This window comes from Geotrypetes seraphini, chromosome 11 (genome assembly GCF_902459505.1).
Source record: "Geotrypetes seraphini chromosome 11, aGeoSer1.1, whole genome shotgun sequence".
In the NCBI taxonomy this organism is placed as follows: domain Eukaryota; kingdom Metazoa; phylum Chordata; class Amphibia; order Gymnophiona; family Dermophiidae; genus Geotrypetes; species Geotrypetes seraphini.
The window spans coordinates 37,219,401-37,245,933 of NC_047094.1; the positions used below are offsets into that span (position 1 = coordinate 37,219,401).

A 26,533-nucleotide genomic window follows, 5' to 3' on the forward strand; every position below is an offset into this window, starting at 1 on the left:
GTGAACCCACTGGAAAGACAGGGAAAAATGCTTGAGTATCTGAATAAATTCATGTAAACCGTTCTGAGCTCCCCTGGGAGAACAGTATAGAAAATTGAATAAATAAATAAGTTAAATACTGTCAGCAATGTATAAGGAAGAATCCATGTCTGGTTGACATGGTAGAGACTTAACAGCCAGCATTTTAACATGGATGACTGGGGCATGGCTCTGGCAATGTTGTTAGGCAGACTGGATGAACTGCGTGGGCCTTTATCTGCCATTATTTACTGTGTTACTGTTGGTTTGCTTTGCTAGAAATACTTTGCTTTGAGCTTAGGTGAACAGGTGGCTTTTTTTTATAATCTCTTATTTTATGGGATCTGCAGAAATTTCACAACCAAATAAATGAAGAATAAACACAAGAAAATAACTCTCTCGAGTATGCATGAAATCTTACACAAAAATTTCAGATTACATGCTTTCGTGTATTTTACTTTTTTCTATGGTGCATCATGCTTTTAGTCTATATTGAATGACTTCGTCTCCAGTGCTTGGGACACACCTAGCCAGTCAGGTTTTCATGGTATTCTTTGCAAATGTCTTATGCATATTCATTACAGGTATCTTGAAAACCTGACTTGTTTCCCAAGGACTAGTCTATTACATATATATTGTCTTGGGAACAAAGATGTACGGAAACAACCCATTTTTTTAGGTCCCTAAATGCAGCTGTTACTTGATCCTGTTAATACGAGGGACATTCAATAATTTATCTCCCTGACTTTTGTAGGTAATGGGGACTGAAGTATCAATACTCAAAACAGAACACATTCTGTTCCATATAGAGTACCAATATATATGTGTATTAGGACAGTAGAATAAGATATGAGACGAGTGCCAGGGTTGTGGTGCAAGACCAACAATTAAGTAAGGTATCCTTTTTTAAAAAAAATTCTGACTAGTTTCTGAGGAGTCCAATATGCTTTATGCATGCTAAAGAAAGTTTTATATACCTATATCTCAATCCTCTATTATCTAATCTAATCCTTAGGTTTGTATACCGCATCATCTCCATGTTCGTAGAGCTCGACGCGGTTTACAGTAGGAGAAATAGGAAGGAACTACAACAGAGGGTTAGAGGTAGAAGTGTGAAGAAAATTTAGAGGACTTGGGATGCCAAGATATAAGAGTTTCCTTGATTCCTAAGTTGGAGGGAGACTTACATTTTTTGAGAAAAGCCAGGTTTTCAGATGTTTGCGGAAAACTTGGAGAGAGCTCAAGTTCCGAAGAGGGGAGGTAAGGTTGTTTCAGAGCTCAGTGATTTTGAAGTGGACCCAGAGCTCCATCTAATGCAGTGGTCTCAAACTCAGACCCTTTGCAGGGCCACATTTTGAATTTGTAGATACTTGGAGGGCCTCAGAAAAAAGAGTTAATGTCTTATTGAAGAAATTACAATTTTGCATGAGGTAAAACTCTTTATAGTTTATAAATCATTTCTTTTGGCTAAGTCTTAATAATAATATTATAATTTATAGCTAAAGAGACATATGATCAAGAAACTGTTTTATTTTACTTTTGTGATTATGATAAACATACCGAGAGCCTCAAAATAGTACCTGGCGGGCCGCGAGTGTGAGGCCACTGATCTAATGGAACCTCACTCTAAACTCTTTAATTGCTCTGGCTACTCACTTAATTGTATGTCACTGGAAAGACAACACCCAACTTAACTATTTGGAATGGTGGAACTATCTATGTTCCATAAGAAAATACAAACAAAAAGTCTAGCTTCAAAAACTCACTCTTATCCTCACTTCGGTAAAATCTGGGCTCCCCTTGACCTATATTGTGATACTAACAATGACTGAAAATTATTGATTATTTTTGGAGCTGTCATTGCTCCTACATGCTGTTACTCCATTTGTCTCTTGTTCTTTGTATGAAAATTTCCTCATAAAGATACTGTACTGTATTTTAAGAACAAAAAAAGAAAAATAAGACTGAACTTTAGAAGAGAAAATTGAAATGGGACCCTAGAAATGAATGTAAGAGAAGACGGATCTTTGGGAGCGGTGTTTTGATTGCTAGAGGTACAGACTAGAGAGTTGCGCAGGGACAGAAATCCCACCCATCCCCATCAGGATCCTCGCCGTCCTCACCTGTCCCTGCCAGGATCCTCTCCCTCCTCACCCGTCCCCGTCAGGATCCTCTCCGTCCCCACCCATCCCCGCAAGGAATTACCTCCATCCCCGCCCGTCCCCATAAAAAGCAGCAATTACTTCTGACAAGATCCATCAATTCCACAGTTTCTTTTGTGTTTGCGCTGCTGTTTTCCTTATGGAATCTCTTTGGTGGAACCCTTTTTTTGTTTTCTGTTCAGGTAATTAACTTATAAACCCACTCTTTTACTAAGGCTGACATGTCCATTATATTATATGGACGAACCCTGCTTCCAAAGCCTTCCATCCCTGTGAGAGTCCCATTGGCTAGAGGGGGGGTCCCCGTGGGAGTCCCGTGGGTTAGGGGGGATTCCCGCAGGACCCCCAGGATTCCCGCGATCCCCATTCCCGTGCAGACCTCTAGTACAGACAGCCTTCTATATTAAATGCCAGTACTCAGTGACGTGCGTGGGGGGGAGGGTCTGCCCTGGGTGCAGTCTTGCTTTGGGCGCCCTCTTCCTCCTCTCTGTTCCCCTTTCCCCCTCCTCCCCCTTGCTGCGTGCACACCCACCCCGTCCCCTGCCCCTTTACTTGGCACGAGCAGCCATCAGCTTGCTGCCCACGTCGGCTTCGGCGCTTTCTGATGTCACTTCCGGGACTTGCGCCTAGGAAGTGACATCAGAGAGCACTGAAGCTGACGCAGGCAGCGAATTGGTGGCTGCTTGCACCAAAGTTAAAAAGGTACAGGGAAGGGGCATGCATGCTCGGCGGGGGGAGGGGAGCAAGGAAGAGGACAGGAGAGGCGCCATAACCTCGGGCACTGCTTACCCTCGCTACGCCACTATCAGTAAAGCGAACACATTCAGACCTCTTGGATTGGCACTTTGAGATCAGCAACAGGGAGTTCGGGCCTGCAGGTTTTGAATGTGCTTGATATTGGCACCCTCTAAGAGGGCGGAACAGGGGCAAGCAGAGCAACAGGATCGCGACGAATCGCCAAGGCTAGGGCTGTCAAATTTTGTAATCGAAAAAAAGAGGATGTGTGGGTTTACCCTGTTCTGCCCTCATTCCCGCCCTGTTCCATCCATGGCCTCGCCCCATCCCGCCCTCAACCCCTGCCCCACACAAATTCCATCTCTTTGGGGGCTGCAGCTTGAGGACATCCGCAGGTGCGGATACGATGATGTCACATGCATGTGCGTGACATTATCGCGTCACATCTGCACATCTGCGGATACCTTCCAGACCCGGCCCCCGAGCTCGGTGGTTTTCAAAACCCGGACAAAGTGCCGGGTTCAGGTTTTGAAAACCCATCCGGACGCCTGGACAGTCCTCTTAAAAAGAGGAGATGTTCGGATCAATCCAGACATCTGGTAACCCTGTCTAAGGTTGAGTTAGGCTGCTGCATTCATTAAGTTACTCCTTCATGGTTTGCGCTCACTCTGACGGCAGAGGCGAACAAACAGCTTTTTTTTTTTTTTTAAGGGGGGCAGCTGCCACCCCTTGCAACCTAATTAGGGATACCACTGACATCAGCGGTGACGTGGCATCCAAGTTTTTAAACCAATGTTAATAAATGTTAATAAATCAAACATCATGTTTTTCCCTTGGAAAGATAGTTCTAAAGTTTCTTTTCCAATTTCGATTAAAGGTACCGCCTTACAACTTTTATTTTTTATTTTTTTTTATAAGGGTGTGATACATATTCAGTATGGTACAAGGGGCTTGGTATTTTCAAATATAATGCTGTTTTGCAAGATGTATAAAAACTACATCGAGGTGCATGAAATACTCTTATTTTATGGCAGCCTATCTGTGTGTGTACTGTAGAGAGTATATCACAAGGTTACCAAATCCCTTGTCCTAATCTGGACGCGTGGAAAGTTAAGTAATTAACCAAGGTCACACAGTGGATATCTGGGTAACAGAAAACCTAGATTTCCCAGTTTCAAAGCTCTATACTTGCTATTGGGCTGCAGGCATGATCTGGTTCAGTCTCTTCAGCAGAGAGCATCTGTCTTTTTTGAAGTCGGATAAATTTGGGGATAGAAGGGTATAGATAGAGGATTACTACACAGGTCCTGGACCTGTTGGGCCGCCGCGTGAGCGGGCTGCTGGGCACGATGGACCCCAGGTCTGACCCAGCGGAGACATTGCTTATGTTCTTAAGTAATATCAAAATCTTAGGGGTGGTCTTTGATGAAAAACTGACTTACCATAATCATATTAGTAATATTGTTAAATCTTCCTTTTACAGACTTCGCCAAATTCGTTCACTATCCAAATTTCTATGCCCAAAGTCTCTTAATATACTAATTCATTTCCTGGTTATTTTGAAAATTGATTATTGTAATGCTTTACTTATGGGAGTAGCTCAAAAAGAAATTAGACGTTTGCAGATCATTCAAAATACCTCAATTAAACTCATAATGAAAGCAAGGAAATTTGATCACGTCACTCCTCTTCTTAAGAAAGCACACTGGCTTCCAGTTGCGCATCGAATTCAATATAAATTAAATCTACTTACTTTCAAATCCCTTTTATATAAAACCCCAGCTTTCATCTACAAGTTATTGATCCCTTATACCCCAATCAGATCACTGAGATCTATTGACCAACATCTATTAGTTACGCCCTCACTTAAAATTATTAATACACGGCGGCACTTTATCTTCTCTGTTACAGCTCCTCAAACTTGGAATTCCCTCCCTATTTATCTCAAAGAAGAAAAGAACTTAGATAAATTTAAAAGTAAACTTAAGAGCTTTCTTTTCAAAGACGCTTATGATATTTAGGAGTCCCAGCCTATTTTCGCTTATTTTCATAAGGCTACTTCTTTTATTTCCTTCCTATTGTTTTTTACCATAATCGTCCTTCTTTCTATCATTATTATTGTATTTCATTACCCTGCCTTTCCCTTTGTTTTCCTTTTCTGTTTATTCTGTTAGTCGTTAATTTAATATGTTTTGTTCAGTGTCCATCTGTCTTTTATAACCCCTGTATTATCTGTAAATTGAATGATTTGTTCATCGCTTAGATATTTGAGTAAGCGATTAATCAAATACTTAATAAACTTGAAACTTGAATATGCTCTTTACATGGTTGGAAATCTGTATCGGATCCTCAACAGATGACGTTTGTAGGCAAACCTCCAAATATGGAGACAATGTGGATTAGAATTATCATATGTTTTACCGGGCTTCAGATGGAGCACAAAAGCTTGGATTTTAAATCTACAATCATGGGCTAAGAATCACTCTGTCCTAGATAACGTTATTCTACCTGTTCTTCAGGTGGGTCCTGTGGCTGGGAAAGCCTTTAGGGAAAATCTTTGCAAAATATAAAAACATCAGTTTCTGGGCTGAGAAGTTTCATCCTGACGCAATAGGAGGCTCCTAGGCACACCTACGATACCTGGGGCTTCTTGGCCCATTCCCATGTGATGATTTGCTTCTAGTATGCTCCTGACAGGTAAAACAGCTCTTCAGGTAATTCCTGCAAGAAACAGAGCAGAGACTGTGTTTTGAATTTTTGGTGATATTCCCCCAGCAGCAGAATAAAAAGGGGTTTCTTTCACTTGGACTGAGATCTGTGCTATTTGCAAATGCAAGCAGTGTCTCATTTCCTGCTCACCACACAATTGTTTCCCACCTACTCACCTTTATAGGATCCCAGGGACCCCTGAAGAAGACTTTTTGTCGAAACACAGACCGTGTTGTGTCCTGTATCCTTAGAGGACTAAGTACTTTAAGGCTCTTATGTGGATGATTTATTTTTATGTGGATGGAATTATTTTATGTGGATGATTTCAGTGTACCTTTTGTAACTTTGACACTTTCAAATAAAGTCCATTTAGGAACATCGTCACTCCACAGAGGTTTTTTTGGTATTCTCTGGATTTTTTTCTTTGTGGATATTTTGGAGTCAATTCCTTTTGTTTTTTGCTATTTTTTTATGCAACTAAAGAACGGTAAAGTTTTGTCTTTGCTTCATAGTAAGGGCCCAAATACAGTCAGCGTAGAGTTACCATATGGCTCCAGAAAAAGGAGGATGGATTGAGACATCCGGGTTTTACTTCCAGTGCTTTCAATGGAAGTAAAATCTGGATATCTCAATCCATCCTCTTTTTCTGGAGCCATATGGTAACCCTAAGTAAGCACAAACTCCATACTGTAACTGTTGGAGATGTTCCCAGTATCTTCCCATATTATCACACAGAAAAAAAAAACTTACTACTACTACCAATTCAGTCGTGTCTGACCCTTAGATACTCTGTAGGCCAGTCCTCGCCTTGGTTCCCTGTTTTCCACAACTTCTTTCAATTGCTTGATGCTCATTCCCATGTCATTCAGCCAATGGGCATTTGACTCCCAGTGGCATAGTAAGTGGGGGGCAGTCCGCCCCAGGTGCCGTCTTGGTGGGGAACATCCTCCTCTCCGCCCCCACTCCGCCGCATGCACACTCCTTTTCCCTTCCCTTGTACCTCTTTAATTTTCCCGGCGTGAGCAGCGTTACGGACTTGCTGCCTGCATCGGTGTCGGCTCTCTCTAACTTCACTTCCGGGTCCCGCGCCAAGGAAGTGACGTCGGGGAGAGAGCAGACACGATGCGGGCAGCGGGTTCGTGATGCTGCTCACGTTGGGAAAATTAGGCGGTATGGAGGAAGGGAAGGGGAGGCAGAGAAGAGGGTGGGGCCACTGATCTCTCCTGCTTCCTCATCACACATCCAAAATAGGTCAGTTTCTGTCTGGGAATCTTGCCTTCCAGGGATCAACTGTGTTGATATGATCAAGAATATCTTTGTTGGTGATCCTAGCTGTCCGTGGGATTCGTAGAAGAAAAAACTTACCCGTGTGCTCTATTTTTGAATATCACAAATGCCCATTCCCTATCTGTTTCCCACCCCATGCCAGGGTACACAATTGGTGCATGGTAACTGTATATTTATAACAATTTTTATTGAAAGAATCAAATAATCAATACAATAGGATAATACAAAAATACATTCGATAGAATAAGAATCATCATAATAATATTTCATACAAATTCATATCATTCTTTCAAATTAAATTTCCATATGAACTAATCCAATCTTATCTACACCCCCCTTAATTCCATCCCCTACCCCCCTACCTTTACCCTCAAATGAAATCTTTTACCCCGGATGAAAGTTGACAAAAATAAAGAATTAAAATAAATAACCGGAATGTAATTATTAAACCTAGTTTTCATAGTAAATCATTGATAACCAAACTTCGTATTCTTGGTGAAAGATTCTGAATATAAGGATCCCAAACCTGGTAACTTATGTCAGCAAGGTATATAAAGGCCCCTAAATGTAGCTACAGAGATGCCAAGTTACTCAGTTCCAGGCTGGAGATTTAATTTAATGTATTTATTTGTTCAATTTTCTATACCATGCTCCCAAGGGAGCTCAGAATGGTTTGCATGAATTTTTCCGGCACTCAAGCATTTTTCCCTGTCCTAGTGGGCTCACAATCTAATGTACCTGGGGCAATGAGGGGATTATGTGACTTGCCTAGTCATAAGGAGCAGCATTTTGGGATGTTTTGGGACTGTCCTGGATTTCTGACCCCCATCCTGGCGCTTTGTGGCCCATACAGTACTGATTTCAATAGCCAGGAGCAGGCACTACAAATCCCACACTGCTTTGGGATGTAAGTTCAAAGCCAGGACTGGCTAAAAATCTCTAGCCTGGAGCTGGGTAATTTGGCATCTCTGTATCTATGTGACTTTTTTCCTGATTGCCATCATTCCTGTAATTCTACAGTAGATCTGTGCTCATGCATGCGATAACCCTTCTCCAATAGGCATGACGTTTCATCACACGTTAACCCCCGCGCTGGCCTAAAAACTACCGCCTGCTCAAGGGAGGCGTTAGCGGCTAGCGTGGCCAGCAGTTTAACGCGCGCTATTATGTGCGTTAAACCGCTTGATAAAAGGAGCCCTTAATGTTGGAGAATTTGATTGGTAGTGTTGACTTCTTGCATGATGTAAATCCTTCCCTCTATGCAAATGGTAAAATGCTGCTGATCTTGTTCTGGCCTCTTTAGTTGAGAACATAGATTTGTTTTTGGACTGAACAGTATTTGTTTTACCAGGTGTTCTGGGCAAGAAGAGCTACACATTTTCTTTTAATTTTTGCAGAAATGCAAAGCAACAAATATGTGTGTGGCGCAGTGGTTAAAGCTACAGCCTCAGCACCCTGAGGTTGTGGGTTCAAACCCAGGCTACTCCTTGTGACCCCGGGCAAGTCACTTAATCCTCCCATTGCCCCAGGTACATTAGAGAGATTGTGAGCCTGCCAGGACAGACAAGGAAAAATGCTTGAGTACCTGAATAAATTAATGTAAACCATTCTGAGCTTTCCTGGGAGAACGGTTTAGAAAAATAAATTGTAAAGAATTGGATTAGAGGCTATAATTGGATGAAGAGTTTCCAAGTTTCCAAGTTTATTAGTTTTTAATATCCCGACCATCAAACAATTGTCTGGCCGGTTAACAATAAAATTAATAAAGAGTTTAAATGTAGTAGAATGTGCATGAAGAAGTCTAAAATTAAACGTAAATGACAAAGACTTGACGTACTGGAGTGTGAGGGCAATAGGGGAGGAAAGGGAAAAAGTTACATTGTATAGAAGAAATGGGAAAAGTGGGGGGGGGGGGATTGAACGAAGGGAAGGGGAGGCGTGTAGATGATGGATGCTTGCCTGATGAAAGAAAGAAAAATAAAAAGAGAGAGAGAAAAAAAAAAAAAAAAGAATTTAGGTTTGATTAAAAGCGTCCCGAAATAAGAAAGTCTTTAGATTTATCTTGAATTTGGCTAATTGTTGTTCGTCGCGGAGGTATTGTGGAAGTGAGTTCCATAATGTAGGGGCGGTTATAGCGAAATTTGTTTTGCGAGTATAATAGAAGTCTTTTAGGGATGGAATATAGAGAAGTTTGTGGTCTGATGATCTTAATGTTGAAAATCTTAAGAGTTGAAAATCTTCTAGCCACTCAAGCTCTGCCACTCACTATCCCATTCACATGAAGGCTGGGTGCATTCAACTTCTTCCCACTGATGTAAAAAGAGGAATATAGAATACACACCCATTGATTTCATGAGAAATGACTCAAGAGTTTGTTTCAAACTGAATACCCATGATTGCATTTGGCTTTGTGATTATGCTATTAAAATATTGGGACAGAGGCTTGATTGGGTGGATACTGTAAATTGTTTGAGATTCACTCTTTACAAGAAGGCCATGTTGGTAGTGACTGATCTGTGAAAGCTTCTTTTGAAAGATTATTGAAGTTTGCCAAATATTATATATATCATTGTTGATTATTAAGTGATTTATTTATGGTTATTTGTATGGCTATGTTATCACACTTATAAGTTTAGAAATGAATAAAGATTAAAAAAAAATAAAAATAAAAAATAAGCAGCAATCACTTAAAGGCAGAACTCAATCACTTTTTTTCCCACAAAGTACATATACTGTTTATGGCCTAATCCGTTATATGGCACTCAAAATTGCTTGTATAAATGAGTGTCTACCCAATTTGCACATGCAGTTTGATTAACGAGCCAATTAGCACCAATAGTTGGCTGCTAATCAGTTATCAGTACTACTTGGGATTAATTGAAATTTGCTTGTGCATCTTTAGGCAGCAGGATCCATGCATAAATTTTATGTGTGGTTCCAAAAAGGGGGCTTGGCCATTGGAAGGGCATGGGCGGATTGGGGGCGCAGTTGTATAGAATAAGGAAGATCTGTACGTAACTTAGACATGAGAATTTGGCCCAGGTTTTATTTGGTGTAAATCCTTGCACCTAAAATTGGGTGCAGATCCCTGTGCCAAACATGATTCTATAAACGGTACTCAGTTCTGAGCATGGTTTACGAATACACTTCTCCCTCCGTATTCGCGGTGATAGGAGATTTACAGACCCGCGAATACAGAAAAAACGTGAATGACTTTTTCATATGTTTGCGGTTTTCTATTAAAAACCATCGTGAATAAGGTGAAACCGCGAATAACAGTCAGCAATTTCTCTGTGCAGTGCTGGGACTCGGCGATTTTATCTGTAAACGGTGGGAATCAGTGATTTCTCTGATGCAATTTGGGGGGAGGAGCCAGCATCCAAAAAACTGAGAATAATCAAAACCGCGATTGCTGAAACTGCGAATACGAAGGGAGAAGTGTAGTGCTTGGTGTGAAATTTTTATCAGTGCCAATATTTCAGTGCCATATTTACTAAAGTTGATTGAATTGTTATGTTGGTTTCTGAACACTGACAAATTAAGGCAGAAAACCAAGAGCCTTGTGAAACACAACCAAAGTAGCACAACACAGTGGGAAATGCCAAGTAAATGAATGTGGCATCAGTGATGCAGGAGGGGGGCAGGCTGCCACGAGTGCAGTCTTGGTGTGGGCGCCAGCCCCCTCCTCTTCTCCTGTCCCCTCCGCTTGCCTTGTCGTCACTTCCCCACCCCGTACCATAGCTCTTCACTGGTGCGAGCAGCAACTCCAGCCTGCTGCTTGCACCAGCATCGGCTTTCCCTTTGATGTCACTTCCGGGTCCTGCGCCTAGGAAGTGACATCAGAGGGAGAGCCTATGTGGGCAGCAAGTTGGTGATGCTGCTCGTGCTGGGAAAGTTAAAGAGGTATGGGGGAAGGGAAGGAGCATGGCGTGTGGCAGGGAGGTGCGGGGGTGGGGTGTCACCGCCCTGGGTGCATCTTGCCCTCGCTTACACCATTGTGTTGGATGCAGATAAAACAACAACTTCAATGTGCTTGCTCGCAAATGCTTTGGCTCTCCCTCTGATGTCGCTTCCTGTGCGCGGGAGCAGACGTGGTCATGAGGAGCACATTGATGCTGCTGCTCATGGTGGTGAGCAGCTAAAGGTACGGGGGATGGGTGCGTGTGGCGGAGATGTGTGCAGTGGGAAGAGATGGGCGGAGAGGAAGAGGGGCACTGGCACCCCACCATGATGGCCCCTGGAGCGGACCGCCCCCTCCACCCGCCCCCTACTATGTCTCTTCATTGACTTAGCCAAGAATCTAGCAGCTTCTTTCTACTCAGAGCTGGTAATCTGAAAGGTTACAGAAAGAGGCACGCAACGGTAAGGGGTGTGAGAGCAGCAGTATACCAGCTGTGCAGACAGAACTAATTGTGGTTGCTACGGATACAGTTTAATGAAGGGACAACATGCACCTGGCTTGACCGATGCTTTAGTATACAAAATACAGCAAAGGTTCTGATTGTAAGGAAGATTTTTCATGTTGCTCTGTTTTTCCTTATCTACACTTTAAAGGGATAAACAATGTAGAATCAGTACCTCGTTTCCCTTATTAGTAGAGGTGAAATAATGGGGATAATAGAAGCAATTGTGGGTTGTTGTTTTTCTCATATTTGCATTCTTTTTTTAATCTTTATTGATTTTCAGATCTAGAACAGTGCTTTCAAATTATACAAAGGACCCTCGGTCACAAGGGGGCACCTGCTCAAACTCAGAGGAGGGAAATTTAATGGTGACACCAGGAAGTATTTCTTCACAGAAAGGGGTAGTAGATCACTGGAACAAGCTTCCAGTGCAGGTGATAAAGGCCACCAGCGTGCTTGACTTTAAGAATAAATGGGACATCCACGTGGGATCCCTACGAGGGTCGAGTTAAGGAACTAGGTCACTAGCACTCAGACTTAATGGGGCGGGTCAGTAGAGTGGGCAGACTTGATGGGCTATAGCCCTTTTCTGCCGTCATCTTTCTATGTTTCTATCACCAGAGATAGCACTTACAATCAATCAGAAATTAATACAAAATAATTATCCCCTCCCTCCCACCCTTGTTTGAGAACAAAAAGAAATGCTTTAAATTATACATGAAATTAAAATCCCAGACAACACTTAAGTATATAACCCCCCTCCCTCCCTCTCTCCCACTCGTCCTGGATATGTAATCTCAAAGGGAAGATAAAAGGAATAATTCAATTAATGATTATGAACAAATTTTGTCAATGGGACCACATGTTAATTTAAACTGCTTATTATGGCCCAATATTTCTAAATTCATTTTCTCATATTTATAATACAAACATAAAAGCTCCCACCAAAAGATAAAATGGAGCCTGTCCCAATTTTTCCAGTTTTTAGTAATCACCAGCATGGCTATCCCAGTCATAATCATAAAGAGCCTACTCCTTGCCTATCTGGTAAAGGTTTAGTCTGTAATACTGTCCCACATATTACCATCTCTTGGGTCAATGGAATTGAGGATTCCAGTATCAAGTTGATTTGCTCCCATATAGATCTCCAAAAGTTAAGTATCAAAGGGTTTGTGAGTTTTTAATATCCAGCTATCGGTGCCAGTATCTGCCACTGAATATCTCTGGTTATAACTTGAACACTGCTGCTTATCTGCATACTGGCGATATTCGGATTGGTACCCAGATAAGTAAAGCATAAAGTTAGGATGGCCTTTTTGCTGGCTTAACGTTATCTGAGCATTTATCCAATTATTGGATTGACTATTGCTGCTTACCCCCAGATTCTATATGCGGAGCTCAAAATTGTGCATGCAAATTTGGGTATGCCCAATTTGCATGCACCTTTTAATTGAGTAGCAAGCCAATTAGTACCAGTAATTGGAAATTAAAAATCAATTATTGGTGCTAATGGGCAGCAACTTGGATTTACGCATGCACCTTACTAAGTGCTAGTCTATAAAGATTCCACTTAAAGGTCAAACAAATACTTATGATGTAGGATCACTAAAATTAATAGCATTCTATAGATATGTCCTACATTTCTTCTATGCGTTTACCAGGACTCTTCAGAAGTGGCCGTTGTCTGAAACATTTTTTTAACCTTTTCCTATCGTGTGTCCCGGATGACGGGACATTCCAAAAATGTCGTTGCCATCGTATGTCCCATACTGATAAAGAGCCAGGGACACAAAATATTTGAATTTACAGACTTATGACTTATTTACTTTATGTTTACAATAGCCGTAAATGATGACGGTGAATAATACAAAACTTTGCTAAAATAATTACGATTGGAATCAGCGTAACATAAAATGTATTACGATAGGAAAAGGTTAAAGTCGACTCTGGCTAACTAACACCTCCTCGTACGTCCATAATGCATTTCTACTGGTGCATATTTCATAATAATTCTTTGTTTATGCAGTTCACACAATAGCTTAAGCCTTATAGAAAAACAATAACTTATTTCAGTGCAGGAAAGCCAGTTGCTGACATGCCCTGATGCAGTGTACGAAACATAGCTGTCGGCAACTGGCTCTCCTGCACTGAAATAAGTTATTGTTTTTCTATAAGGCTTAAGCTATTGTGTGAAGTGCACAAACAAAGAATTATTAGGAAATATACTTATTTACTTTAAAATTTTATATACCATCTAAAACTAAATGGTTTACATACACAGTATTTAAAAATGAACACATAGGGCTCCTTTTAGAAAGCCGCGCTAGCGGGGTTAACGCGCGTGACTTTTCATCAATCGCTAACCCCTGCGCTGGCCAAAAGCTACCGCCTGTTCAAGAGGAGGCGGTAGAGGCTAGCGCGTCCAGCGGTTTAGCGTGCCTTTGTAAAAGGAGCCCATAGTAAAAACAAACGGAGAGTTAAAAAACGTGAAATAAACATAAAACAATCATCAAGAGATACCAAAATGTGGATAAAAAAGTCATGGTTAGTTCATCAACTATGTCAGAAATACCTAAAAAAAAAAAAAAAAAAGGCATCGACAAAAAGCTGTGTACACCAGTAGGAATGCTTTTTGGACATATGAGGAGGTTTTATTTGGCCAGAGTTGTCTTTAAAATTTTTTTTCAGTGAACGGCCACTTCTGAAGAGTCAAGGTAAAACCCTAGAAGAAATGTAGAACGTACAATGGCGTAGCGAGGGGTGCCTGGGGCAGTGGCGCCTCTCCCCGCCCTCTTCTCCGCCCCCTCCTGCCACGTACCCCTTCCCTTCCCCCATACCTTCTTAACATTCCCGGTGCAAGCAGCAACCCCAACCTGCTGCTTGCACCAGTGTTGGCTCTTCCTCTGATGTCACTTCCTAGGTGTGGGTCCAGGAAGTGACATCAGAAGAAGAGCTAATGCTGGCATGAGCAGCAGGTTGGGCTTGTTTCTTGTGCCAGAAATGTTAGAGGTATGGGGAAGGGGGGGGGGGGGGGGCGCACGCACGTTAGTGGGGGGGGAGGGGTAGAGAGGAGGATGGATGCCGGTTCCCCCACCAAGACGGTGCCTGGGGTGGGGGAACCGCCCCCCCGTACTTCGCCACTGAGGGCATATCTATATATTGCTATTAATTCTATAAAGATATACACATAAATCTTTTACCATTCAGCTGAAAAGGGGGTGTAGCCATGGAAGGAGTGTCACAGGTTAGGAGCATTCACTAATGATGCACATAGTATTATATAATGATTCAAAATGTTGTGTAATCGTGGTACCGAGGTACCCCTCTCTTCAAACCCAGCATGCACCCAAAAAGAGGGTACAAATCAAAACTGCCTTTGATACTTTCACTGGCAAAAAAAACTCCCTCACAGAACAGCTCAGGTTTAGAAAAGGGCCAAGTCTCCCGGAGGCATGTTCAAGGACTTAGCTGGGTTTGAAGAGGGGGGTACCTTGGTGCCACGACCACACAACGTTTTGAATCATTATATGAACATATTATATGTTGTGCGTCCTCGTATAATTTGTTAGCACATAGTATTATAGAATTTGGAGGATCTGCACCTAATTTACGCGTAAGGATTTACACTAAGATTCAGTTGCCCAAAGTTGACCACTTGCTAGTCTATAAATTACGCCTGGTGCTCATTTATTTCAGCGCCCAAATTTGGGTGCAATGTACAGGATTCCGGCCTAAGGGGCCAGCATTTTGCCGATAACTTCTTCAGGCTTTTCACCGGATCTGATCAACTTCAATGAGCCATTCAATCGATGGCCTCATACGTGAAAACCCTGAGGAAGCTATTGGCAAAGCATTAGCCACCACTGATCAACATCTGCTTGTAACTATTTAACAAGATATGTTTTAAGTTACTGCGTTGTTTATTTGCATTGCACGGAGCATGTAAAATATATATATGTTTTGTAATTGTGCACTTTTAGGAGATTTTATATGCCAATGATTTTATTACTCCACTAGCTCTTTAAGCCCGTTACATTAACAGGTGCTAGAGACGCTTCTTCCCTTTCCACTTGCATTTCCCTTTGCACGGTCTCCCTCGTGATCAGGACAGGGTGGAGGGGGGCTGCCGGCCGGGCCGGCGGAGAGGAGCTAGGCGGCCGGAGAAGTAGCAGCAGTCGCTGCCGATCGTAGCCTCCATCCTACCTGGATTTGCTTTTTTTTTTCTGCATCGGGAAGGTGGAGAGCGGCCTGCGAGGTTCGCTACAGCAGCTGGCGAACCTCAGCAGGCCGCTTTGAAAAGCAGCGGCAGCGGGAGGGAGGAGTCTCTGGAACACGCGCCTTCAGCTAGCGCAGGCGCCGTGAGGTGTGACACAGAAGCACACCTCACCGCCACCAGGAATCACGATCTTTGAAAAGCGCATGCGCGCTTAGCCTTTTATTATTATGGATTCTCTCATGTGAGACAGTGGGGTGGGGTTTGAGGCTTTTTCCTCCTGTGTTTATTTTTTATGACCACTATGGGAGGAATTCATTAAGGGGACGCTGATCGTTTTATCATGCATTAAATGCTAAGCCACTCCTAGGAATATAATGGGGCGTCTTAGCATTTAGCAAGCCCCGTTAGCTCATTCTAAATCGGTTAGTGTCCCTTGATGTTTTCAAGTTTTATTTCGTTTTTACTATCCTGCACTATGGCTTATACTTTCTACACTCACATTCTATTTAATGGGGGAGGGGTCTAGGACAGACATGGGCAACTCTGGTTCTCGAGGGCCGGAATCCAATCGGGTTTTCAAGATTTCCCCAATGAATATGCATTGAAAGCAGTACACACAAATAGATCTCGTGCACATTCATTGGAGAAATCCTGAAAACCCGATTGGATTCCGGCCCTCGAGAACCAGAGTTGCCCATATCTGTCCTAGACCCCTCCCCCATTAAATAGAATGTGAGCGCCGGAATCCAATCGGGTTTTCAGGATTTCCCCAATGAATATGCACGAGATCTATTTGTGTGTACTGCTTTCAATGCATATTCATTGGGGAAATCCTGAAAACCTGATTGGATTCCGGCCCTCGAGAACCGGAGTTGTCCATGTCTGGCCTAGGATGTTTACATTAGACAAGAACATGAATATGAAAGAAAGAGATAGAACTACAATCGTTTATAGCAGTGATTCCCAACCCTGTCCTGGAGGAACACCAGGCCAATTGGGTTTTCAGGCTAGCCCTAATGAATATGCATGAGAGAGATTTGCATATGATGGAAGTGATAGGCATGCAAATTTGCTTCATGCATATTCATTAGGGCTAGCCTGAAAACCCAATTGGCCTGGTGTTCCTCCAGGACAGGGTTGGGAACCACTGGTTTATAGGATGGGGGGATTACATGGGGATATTTAATGTCTTTGCAGAACTCCTCTGAGTGAAAATGGAAAGGACCAGAGAAATTAGCGAAGGGTAGGTCAGTGGCACAGTAAGGGGGAGGCGGTCCATCCCGGATGCCATCTTGGTGGGGGCGCCGGCACCTCTCTTCCTCTCTGTCCCTTCCTCCCCCCTCCTACTTCTTTGGTTCTTCGCCGATGCAAGCAGCATCTCCAACCTACTGCTTGTGGCAGCCTCGTCTCTCCCTCTGAAGTCATGGTTTGTCAAATATGTGAGAATTTTTAATAGACTTTGCTTTTTTTTTCTTTGTAAGAGTGTGTGCATATTATTAGCTGCTTAAAGTATTTCATATGCAGTTGGTGGCCCCCTATTCACCTATCTGTTCCTGTTGAAACGCTGCATTGGTGTAGTTCAGTATGGCTTAAACTTCAGCTGGCTTCCCCTTATAGCCCTTTGAGCTACAAGAACGAGAAGAGAGGTTGGTTTTATTGGTTTATTTCTATTCATTTACAAATGCTCTGTTTTTGTTTTTCTCAACAGTTGAAGTTGGACCTAGAAGGATATCCACAACAGCAAGATGTTGGTTCTCTTGGCATTCATCATCGTCTTCCACATAACTTCTGCGGCTCTGCTCTTCATCTCCACCATTGACAATGTGAGTTCAGATCCTAATATGCACCACCAACACTGGTGTTACTCTGTTTTGGGTTGGTTCTCTGAAGCCAGACTGTGGTGACCACATTCAAGCAGAGCTGATTTGTATTTATAAGGAATTTAAAAATAAAAAGGGATTTTTGCTTGTCATGGACTGACAGATAGAGTCACTGCTTATTGCACTGTGCAACATGGTAGAGTCTTGTAAGCTACAGCTGATTTAATTATTTTTTCTTCAGACCAGTTTGCAATATGGTAAAGGGGATGGGATATACTGCTTTTTCTGTGTGGTCATCATCAAAGCGGTTTACATGTTTTAGACAGGTACTTATTTTGTACCTGGAGCAATGATGTGTTAAGTGACTTGCCCAGAGTCACAAGGAGCTGTGGTGGGCATCAAGCTCGCAACCTCAGGGTGTTCTAACCATGAGGCCACTCCTCCACTGCAACCTCAAAAACACTGGAAATGTAATTTGTCGAATTCATCCAAGGGAAAGCTGTACAAGGACTGTACATCACATTCCATGTCAAGATATTCTTCACCTCTTTCACCTTTTTGATGTAAGAATTGTTAAATACAGAGCTGCAAGGCTATACACTTTCATGCAAAATAAAAATATCCCAGCAGTTGCTATCTTTTACTTAACTCCCCCCCAAAAAAATAATCCCCCTAACATTTTTTTTTAGTTTGTTTGAACCATCTTTCATCTTTTTTTAGGATTCTGCTTAGAGACAGTGGGAGGGAGAGAGACAGAAATAAGGAAAGACAGACAGACATATATTCTAGCACCCGTTAATGTAACGGGCTAAAATACTAGTAAATAAATAAAATTGCCAAGAGTATTCAAAATTTAAAAGAAATGTAGGCAGAGGGTTTGTTTTTAAATCCTACAGTATCTTTAGTTTAGATATAAAGCTGGTTAAAATGAACAGTGCACAGTCAAACCTTGTTAAATATAAATGATTGTCTTGGCAGAATTTAAGAGGGTGGAGGAGGGAATGGGACTTGTATACCACCTTTCTGTGGTTACATATTTAAAGCGGTTTATATATACACAGGTACTTATTTTGTATCTCAGGGTCATAAGGAGCAGTGTTGAGATTCAGTCACACAACCTTAGGGTGCTGAGGCAGCAGCAGCAGCTCCACCACTATGTCATGCCTTTTGCAGATAATCATTGGCACAGGGTCAGAGGATAGTGGTGTGGTGGTGTATAAAGGAGCTCTTACAAGAAATGTACACTTTGGCTGTCATAAATAAACAAGCCACAACATGTATGGCTGACTGACAAGAGCTTATTTGTGTGGCAATACTGCTCCCCTGTGGCCAGTTAAAATAATTCATAGTTTGTATCCTGTATGAAGTTCATGGTGCTAAAAGTAATAATAATAATCTTAAAAGAATGAAAAAGCTGTACAAAAGCTATTTACTGATGCATTAATCAACAGTTCAGCTGTTAAATATTATTTTTATAAAGGATTTTCTGCATGCATATGACAACGTGAACATGTTAAATGTCCCTTATAAAATTATGCCCTGCATATAAGTACTTGCATGAAGTATCTTCTTTATTTGATATACTGTTAATATCCAAGTGGTGTACAATGTGGAACTAAAATATAACAAAGGGATATAAATGCCAAATGAGGACAACCATGATAGGCCTATGTTAGAAAATCAAATTCAAAATTTATCTTAGCTAAAAATTAATATCTAAGACACATTAGGTAGCATTGCTGGAAGTCTTCTGTGGTAGTAGATATTTCACCCCTGCAGTAAAAGGAAATTAAGTCTGACTAAAGTTGTATGTTTTGAGTGATGTTTTGAATTTCTGGAAGTATTGCTCAAGACGTATATTCAAGGATAGATTGTTCCAGAGCATGGGGGCCATTACACTAAAGAAAAAAAATTCCTACTAACATCTAAACACATTGGTTGATGTGAAGAGATTACCATAAAGCTCCGATTGGAAGAGCAAGGAGCCATGGAAGAAGGGAAGGGATAAGATGGCTGAAAAGGAACAGGGACTGGCCAGAATAGAAAACTTGATGGTCGATGATCATAACTTTTAAAAGAGATACAATTAGAAATGGGCAGCCATTGTTTCCAAACCTTTTTACACTATGAATAAGTTTTCCCAACAGTTTTGGATTAACTGTAGTCTCTGTATTTGAGACTATGTGAGCTGAAGTAGAGAGTGCAAAGATGTGGAACTTGGGTGTGATAGTATGTGATGATCTTAAGGTGGCCAAAAGGTTGAAAAGGCAATGGCAAAAGCTAGAAGGATGGCCAGTAGGAAAAAAAGGAGTTATTGATGTCCCTGTATAAAACTCTGGTGAGACCTCATTTAGAATATTGTGTACAATTCTGGAGGCCGAACCTTCAAAAAGAAATAAACACCATGGAGTTGGTCCAAAGGAAGGCTACTAAAATGGTGTGTGGTCTTCATCATAAGGCGTATGGGGACAGACTTAAAGATCTCAATATGTATACTTTGGAGGAAAGGCTGAAGAAGACATTCAAATACCTTTTGTACATGGCATAAATGCGCATGAGGTGAGTCTCTTTCATTTGAAAGGAAGCTCTGGAATGAGATCATATAAGATGAAGTTGAGGTGATAGGTTCAGGAGTAATCTAAGGAAATAATATTTTACAGAAAGGGTGGTAGATGTGTGGAATAGGCTCCTGGTAGAGGTTGTAGAGACAAAGACTCTGTCTGAATTCAAGAAAACGTGGGATCCCCTAGGGCAGGGGTAGGCAATTCCGGTTCTCGAGAGCCGGAGCCAGGTCAGGTTTTCAGGATCTCCACCATGAATATGTATGAGATGGATTTGCATGCACTGCCTCCTTGAGATGCAAATCTATCTCGTGCATATTTATTGTAGATATCCTGAAAACCTGACCTGGCTCCGGCTCTCGAGGACCGGAATTGCCTACCCCTGTCCTAGGTCGAGGAGGAGATAGTGGCTGCTGCAGATGGGCCAACTGATTGTCTAAGTCCTGATTTAGGCCGGTTTTTAGACATATTTCCATTTCGATTATGAGCCCCCTAGTATATAGTTTACAATAGAGAATGACACGGGGACAAATTTTCCCCATCCCTGCAGGATCTCATTTTTCCGTCCCCGTGAGTTATTTTCCTGTCTCTGCCCCAATCCTGCAAGCGCCATCCTCATCTGCACAAGCCTCAAACAGTTTAAAATCATAAGTGTCTGAGGCTTGTGCGGTTAAGCCAGAGCTTACAGGAATGGGACAGGGACGGGGACATTAAGTTCCTGTGGGGATGGGGACAAATTTGTACCCATGTCATTCTCTAGTTGACAGGTTACAATTTGCCACAATTAAAGAGCAAGGTCAAACGCATCTGTAAGATCGGGGAGATCGAGAACAGCATAACTTCTCTGCCCTTATCAACACCTATCCTAATATAGTCAACCAAAGCAAGGAGAGTACTCTGTGCTCTTTTGGAGATAGAAAACTTGTTTGTCAAGGGTACAACCTGTTAGTTTGATCAAGATAGGAAAATAGTTGCGTGGCAACAATCTTGCATTACATTTTAGTGATTTCTATTCCGCCATTACCTTGCGGTTCAAGGCGGATTACACAAGAGTTGTCAGGTTACAAGAATCTTCTCAAAAAATTTTGGATAAGCAGGAAATTAGAAATTGGTCAATAATTCAGCAGAATCTTGCTTCCAATCCAAAATGAAACTACACTCTTTAACCCTTTCAGGACCATAAGGATCGTAGGCCAATTTTTGTGGTTTTGACGACATTTTTATGGTAAAAAGGGCTTGCAGATGCCAAAAAATTGATTTTTTTTTGTGAAATATCATTATTTTTTTTTTTTAAAATCAAACTTCTGGCTTATGGACAGTGTGGCAAGTGAATCTTCTCGTCAATCTGGCAACGACGCTAATGAATGAATGTCGGAACCAGTTTGTTTACATAAAGGCAGTATCATATGGAATCCGTACATATCAAATTTAGAACTGTAGACTATCCCAATCAAAATTTATAGGATTTTAAAGTTATGGGACAAATATGTCCCTTGGTCCTGAAAGGGTTAAGATTACTAATACAGATCTTTGGACCCCTGTTAGGTTACATAAGTTAGACAGTTCTAAATCTAATAGATGCTGGCACTGTCATCTGGATCTAGGGACATCTGTTGGATCATCTGTTGTTCTATTGTCCTTCGATACTCAACTTCTGGAAGTCAGTACTCGTACTGGAATCAACAATCCCTTTGACGTATGTGGAACATTGCTGCATATTAAGCCCCCTATGGACCACTACAAAATGCAGGCTTTTCCTAATTATGGCGGGGATAGCCATGCAAATGGTGACTCACAATTGGAAAAATTGCGACCGCCTTAATTTTTCTTTTTGGTAGGCCAGTTTATGTTTAGGATACAGATACGAAAAGATAAATGCTGATATGTTGGGGCATAGCAAGCTATTTAAATTGATTTGGGGCCCTTGACATCCTTTGTTACTTCAACAATGTAGTTTATATTGTTAATTTTTCTTTCTTTCTTTTTATACACATCCAGGACAGGGGCGGGAGAGATATCTTTTTGGTTTATTCTTGATTGAATGTGTTGGATGGGAGGGGAAGGATATTTTTCCTTTGCATTATTATTGATTAAATTTAAGTGCTTATTTGTTTATTAATGTTTGTATAATTCCTGGCACTTCGTATTAGTTTTGAAAATTTAATAAAGATTTATTAAAAAAAAAAAGAAAAAAAAAGACTAATACAGATTATATGATGCTGATAACCATGTACTTGTATGAGTATCAAATGGAAGGATGTTTGTGGAAGGGTTTGGGTAGAGTTTCAGCATAAGTTACAGATATGCACCTATGCACATACACCTACTCCCAAACTGGTTTAGAAGTACGACCACATCATAACTGTGATTTCAGCAGTTTTCCTGCTAATATTTTAAAAGGCACATAGATCCATCCCTCTGTGTCTGTTAAAATAGCCTCAAAATGGTCACTTCTTATTAATTACTATCTGGAAGGTCATTTTATATTTGACATATGTGGATTTTCTTTTTCATTGTTGTGTTAAAGTCTAGTTGCATCCCTTGATGGGCAGTTTTGCTTTAGAATAGATTGTGGCCTTTTTGGTGCTGAAGCTCACTTTTTAGGCCTGATGTCAGTTATATAAATTGGCCTGTTTTGAGGTCATTGAGCATTCAATTGGCATTCACCAAGTTGTGATATAATTGATCATGATAAATTATTATTGAATTAGGCAAACTAGTTTCACTAGATCAGAGATTGTGGGAAAGGACTTAAGTCAGGAGTCGGCAATACCCAGTACACCACAGGTACTATATACATTGACATATAGAAAAATACTTACGGTATATATTAGATACAAAAGATTTTCATCTTCCTTTTCCAACTTTTTGCATATTCTTTAGGGTTATCTGGAAAGTCCTGCTATACGAGGACATCTCCAACCTGACAGAATTAGAGTTGGGACTGGGAGAGGTAGAAACAAGTGGTGCAAGACCGGAGACCCTAACTCATTCACTTTCTTTCCAAGACCACCCTTAGATTAGCTGGTTTCCCTGGCACATCTAGGGGAAAGGGTTTACTTTCAGTTGGCTAAATAAGGGAGAGCTTCTGGTGGGGCAGTGGGCTAATGGTTAGAGCAGGGGTGTCCAATGTCGGTCCTCGAGGGCCGCAGTCCAGTTGGGTTTTCAGGATTTCCCCAATGAATATGCATGAGATCTATTAGCATACAATGAAAGCAGTGCATGCAAATAGACCTCATGTATATTCATTGGGGAAATCCTGAAAATCCGACTGGACTGCGGCCCTCGAGGACCGACATTGGACACCCCTGGCTTAGAGCAATTGCCTCACCACCCTGTGGTTGTGAGTTCAATTCCCACTGCAGCTCCTTGTAACTCTGAGCAAATCACCTAATACTTCATTGCCCTAGGTACAAAATAAGTACCTGTTTAAAAAAAAATATATAAACCACACAGTAAAAGCAGTACACAAGTCCCATCCTCCCACCAAATCTTGTGACGATGTGTCTGCTCATGGAGCACTGGTGCCCTGTATTCTGCCCCCTGCAGTCAACTCTCTTGTTCACACTTTTCACTGACTTTCCAACTTTCATAATATCAATCCAGCATTCTAACATCTGAAAGATGATGATGGAGGCATGTGGCATTTTGTCCAAAAATGTTGCTGAACTCTAATTTAGATTGACTTTTATATTAGTTGGAAAAGTAAGCTGTACTTGAACTGTTACCAGATTATAAGAACATAAGAATATCCTTACTGGGTCTGAAAAATGGTCCATCTAGCTCAGGATCCCATCCTCACGATGACCAATCCATTTTCTTTGGCTTGCCTTGGATCTCACTTTGCATTTGCCCACATTAAATTTCATCTGCTATTTGGATGCCCAGTCTTCCAATTTCCTAAGCTCTGCCTACAATTTTTCCCAGTCTACATGTGTTTAAACAACTTTGAACAGTTTAGTGTAATCTGCAAATTTTATCAACTTGCTCGTCATTCCAATTTCCAGATCATTTCTACATAAGTTAAAGAGCACCAGTCCTAGTACAGATCCCGGTGGCACTCCACCTACCTCCAGTTTTCTGTTCGATAACCAATTCCTAATCCACAAATGAACATTGCCTCCTCTCCCATGACTCTATTTTTCTCAGGAGCCTCTCATGAGGAACTTTGTCAAAAGCTTTCTGAAAATCTAGATACTTTACATCAACCTGTTCACCTTTATCCACATGTTTATTCACACCATTAAAGAAGTCAAGCAAATTGGTGAGGCAGGACTTACCTTGGCTGAACCCATGCTGACTCTGTCCTATTAAATCATGTTTGTCTACATGTTCCACAATTTTAATTTTTATAATTGTTTCCACTATTTTGCCCGACACTTAAGTCAGGCTTACCGGTCTCTAATTTCCCAAATTTCCCCTGGAACCCTTTTTAAAAATTGGTGTAACACTGGCCACCCTCCAATCTTCAGGTACTACAGATGATTTTATCGACAGGTTACAGACCTTTTATTTCTTCAGTAATTAAATAGAAATACATATTCTCTCTGAGTGGGGATTTTTTTTTCTGGAGACATTATCAATATTGCATAATTAACTATCCACACATATAAGGGTCCTTTCACAAAGATTTGCTTAACACTAACAGGTGCTTATAGCAGGTTAAAACCCATTACTGTGGGGCACACTTAGGCACGCCATGGTAGTTTCAGGATTGGCATGTCCTTACCATGCTATTTTTAACACTGGGGACATTTGGGGGTGGAGAGTAGGTGTGTTCTGTGCTCATCAGCACAGCTATATTGCTGCATTATAACCAATTAGAACATGAACCCTTACCACCTATAAAAGAGATATCAAACTCTAATGGGGAAATTAGTGCTGGCCATTAATAGGAGAAATTGAAAATGTAGGCATTTTACCAGCATACTAAGGGCTCCTTTTACTAAGCTGCGATAGCGGTTTTAGCGCACGCAGGATTTCAGCACGCACTAAACCCGCGCTACGCGGCTAGAACTAACGCCAAGCTCAATGTTGGTGTTAAGGTCGAGCGTGCGTGCAAAACAGCTATCGCAGCTTAGTAAAAGGAGCCCTAAAAGTGGCCTCAATGTGTGGGAAAGCCCCGTGCTGGGGATAGCGCTGGCTACGTTTTAGCCCAACATAATAAAAGGGCCCCCTAATTATTTTATTTAAAAGTGGCAGTTTTCAAAATCTTACCCTCCCCCCCCTCTTTTATAAAGCCACATTAGGCATTTTTATCACTGACAGCGGTGGTAAGAGCTCTGATGCTCATAGAATTCCTATGAGTGTTGGAACTAATACTACCACAGCCGGTGATTTAAAAAAAAAAAAAAAAAGCCTAACGCGGCTTCATAAATGGGGCCCTAATATTGCAATAAAATTATTTTATTTTTAATAGAATAAAAATACTTAAAATGGTAAAAATTGATTCAAGCTATGCATACAAAGGGCTTAAGTGTGAAAAAAAAAATTCAATCTTACAGAAAATAAGAGAGAGAAAATCATGCACAAGTTGTATTTAAATTGAATAAGTACCCAACATTTTTTTTGCATCTTATTTTTACGTACACAGAATTCAGGGAACACTTTGACATGTAACTTTTAGCGATAATGATTTTTTTCAGTAAGATTCATTAATGGACCAAACTTTCTGCTGCTTTAGTAGCTCAATTCTCCATCTCTTCAAGGAAAGAGATAATCTGCGAGGAAGCTGGCTAATAGGAATACAATTTCAAGGAGTGGAAATACATAATTGATAGAACAGGGTAAATGGTGATCATTCTATAGATCTGATTTGAGGGTTGCACCCTGAAGACCACCCACAGTAGGGCTACAGAGGTGCCAGCTTCATGACCTTAGCTGAAAGCATTTTGGAACAAAAAAAAGTTTTCAAACTGGTCTTCAACTTATTGAAGGATCTCGCAAGGTGCAGGTGGAAAGATAGTGTTCCAAAGAGGACCTATAAAACTGACCAATCTTACAGCCTGGTCACAACAGTGTCTCTGCAGGTGGAGCAGGGGGCATTTTGAGACAGCAATTTCCTTTATTAGCAATGGTGACTGAGGAAAAGCATAACATCCACTCTACATGAATTGGTGACACTGACGACGAGAGTCCTGGAGATATCTTTGGTCACTTCTAAGGCTTTCCTGACCATGTTTGAGGAAATAAGAACAACCCAATGTTATGCAGCTGCATGTTGCCCTTCATTTACATATTGTTGACCTATAGTTGATATGCCTGAGGCCATTGTTAATTACATCTTTCTTTAGGATAAGTATTATTCCACTAAAAGCCCCCTAGTTGGTACATCATAGTTCTTTGACAGTACAAAAGTGTCAAATACTGTTTTGTGTTCTGCTATGTTGTTTTAGTACTTCAATTTTTTTTTTCTTTGTACAGGCATGGTGGACAGGAAACACATTTTCCACTGATATTTGGAAAACATGTAACTACGTAGGAAGTGTTGCTAATTGTACTGATATCAGCAATAATAATGACTGTGAGTATCAATAACTACTAAATGGTTGCAGACACTGACTTGAGTTTGTGCTTTCAGTGGGCCACGGAGCCAACCTCACACACTTTTGTATGTATGTGC

At 41.3% G+C, this 26,533-nt stretch overlaps 1 protein-coding gene across 1 annotated transcript in view; it reads left to right on the plus strand.

Moving 5' to 3' along the window:
* Window positions 1-26,533, plus strand: part of EMP2 (epithelial membrane protein 2) — a 79,699-nt gene that overhangs the window by 39,008 nt on the left and 14,158 nt on the right. Inside the window, exons 2-3 of the mRNA XM_033915140.1 lie at window positions 17,239-17,353; window positions 26,335-26,434. Coding sequence (XP_033771031.1) covers window positions 17,276-17,353; window positions 26,335-26,434 — 178 coding nt within the window. The 5' untranslated portion in view covers window positions 17,239-17,275. The remainder of the gene's footprint in view (window positions 1-17,238; window positions 17,354-26,334; window positions 26,435-26,533) is intronic.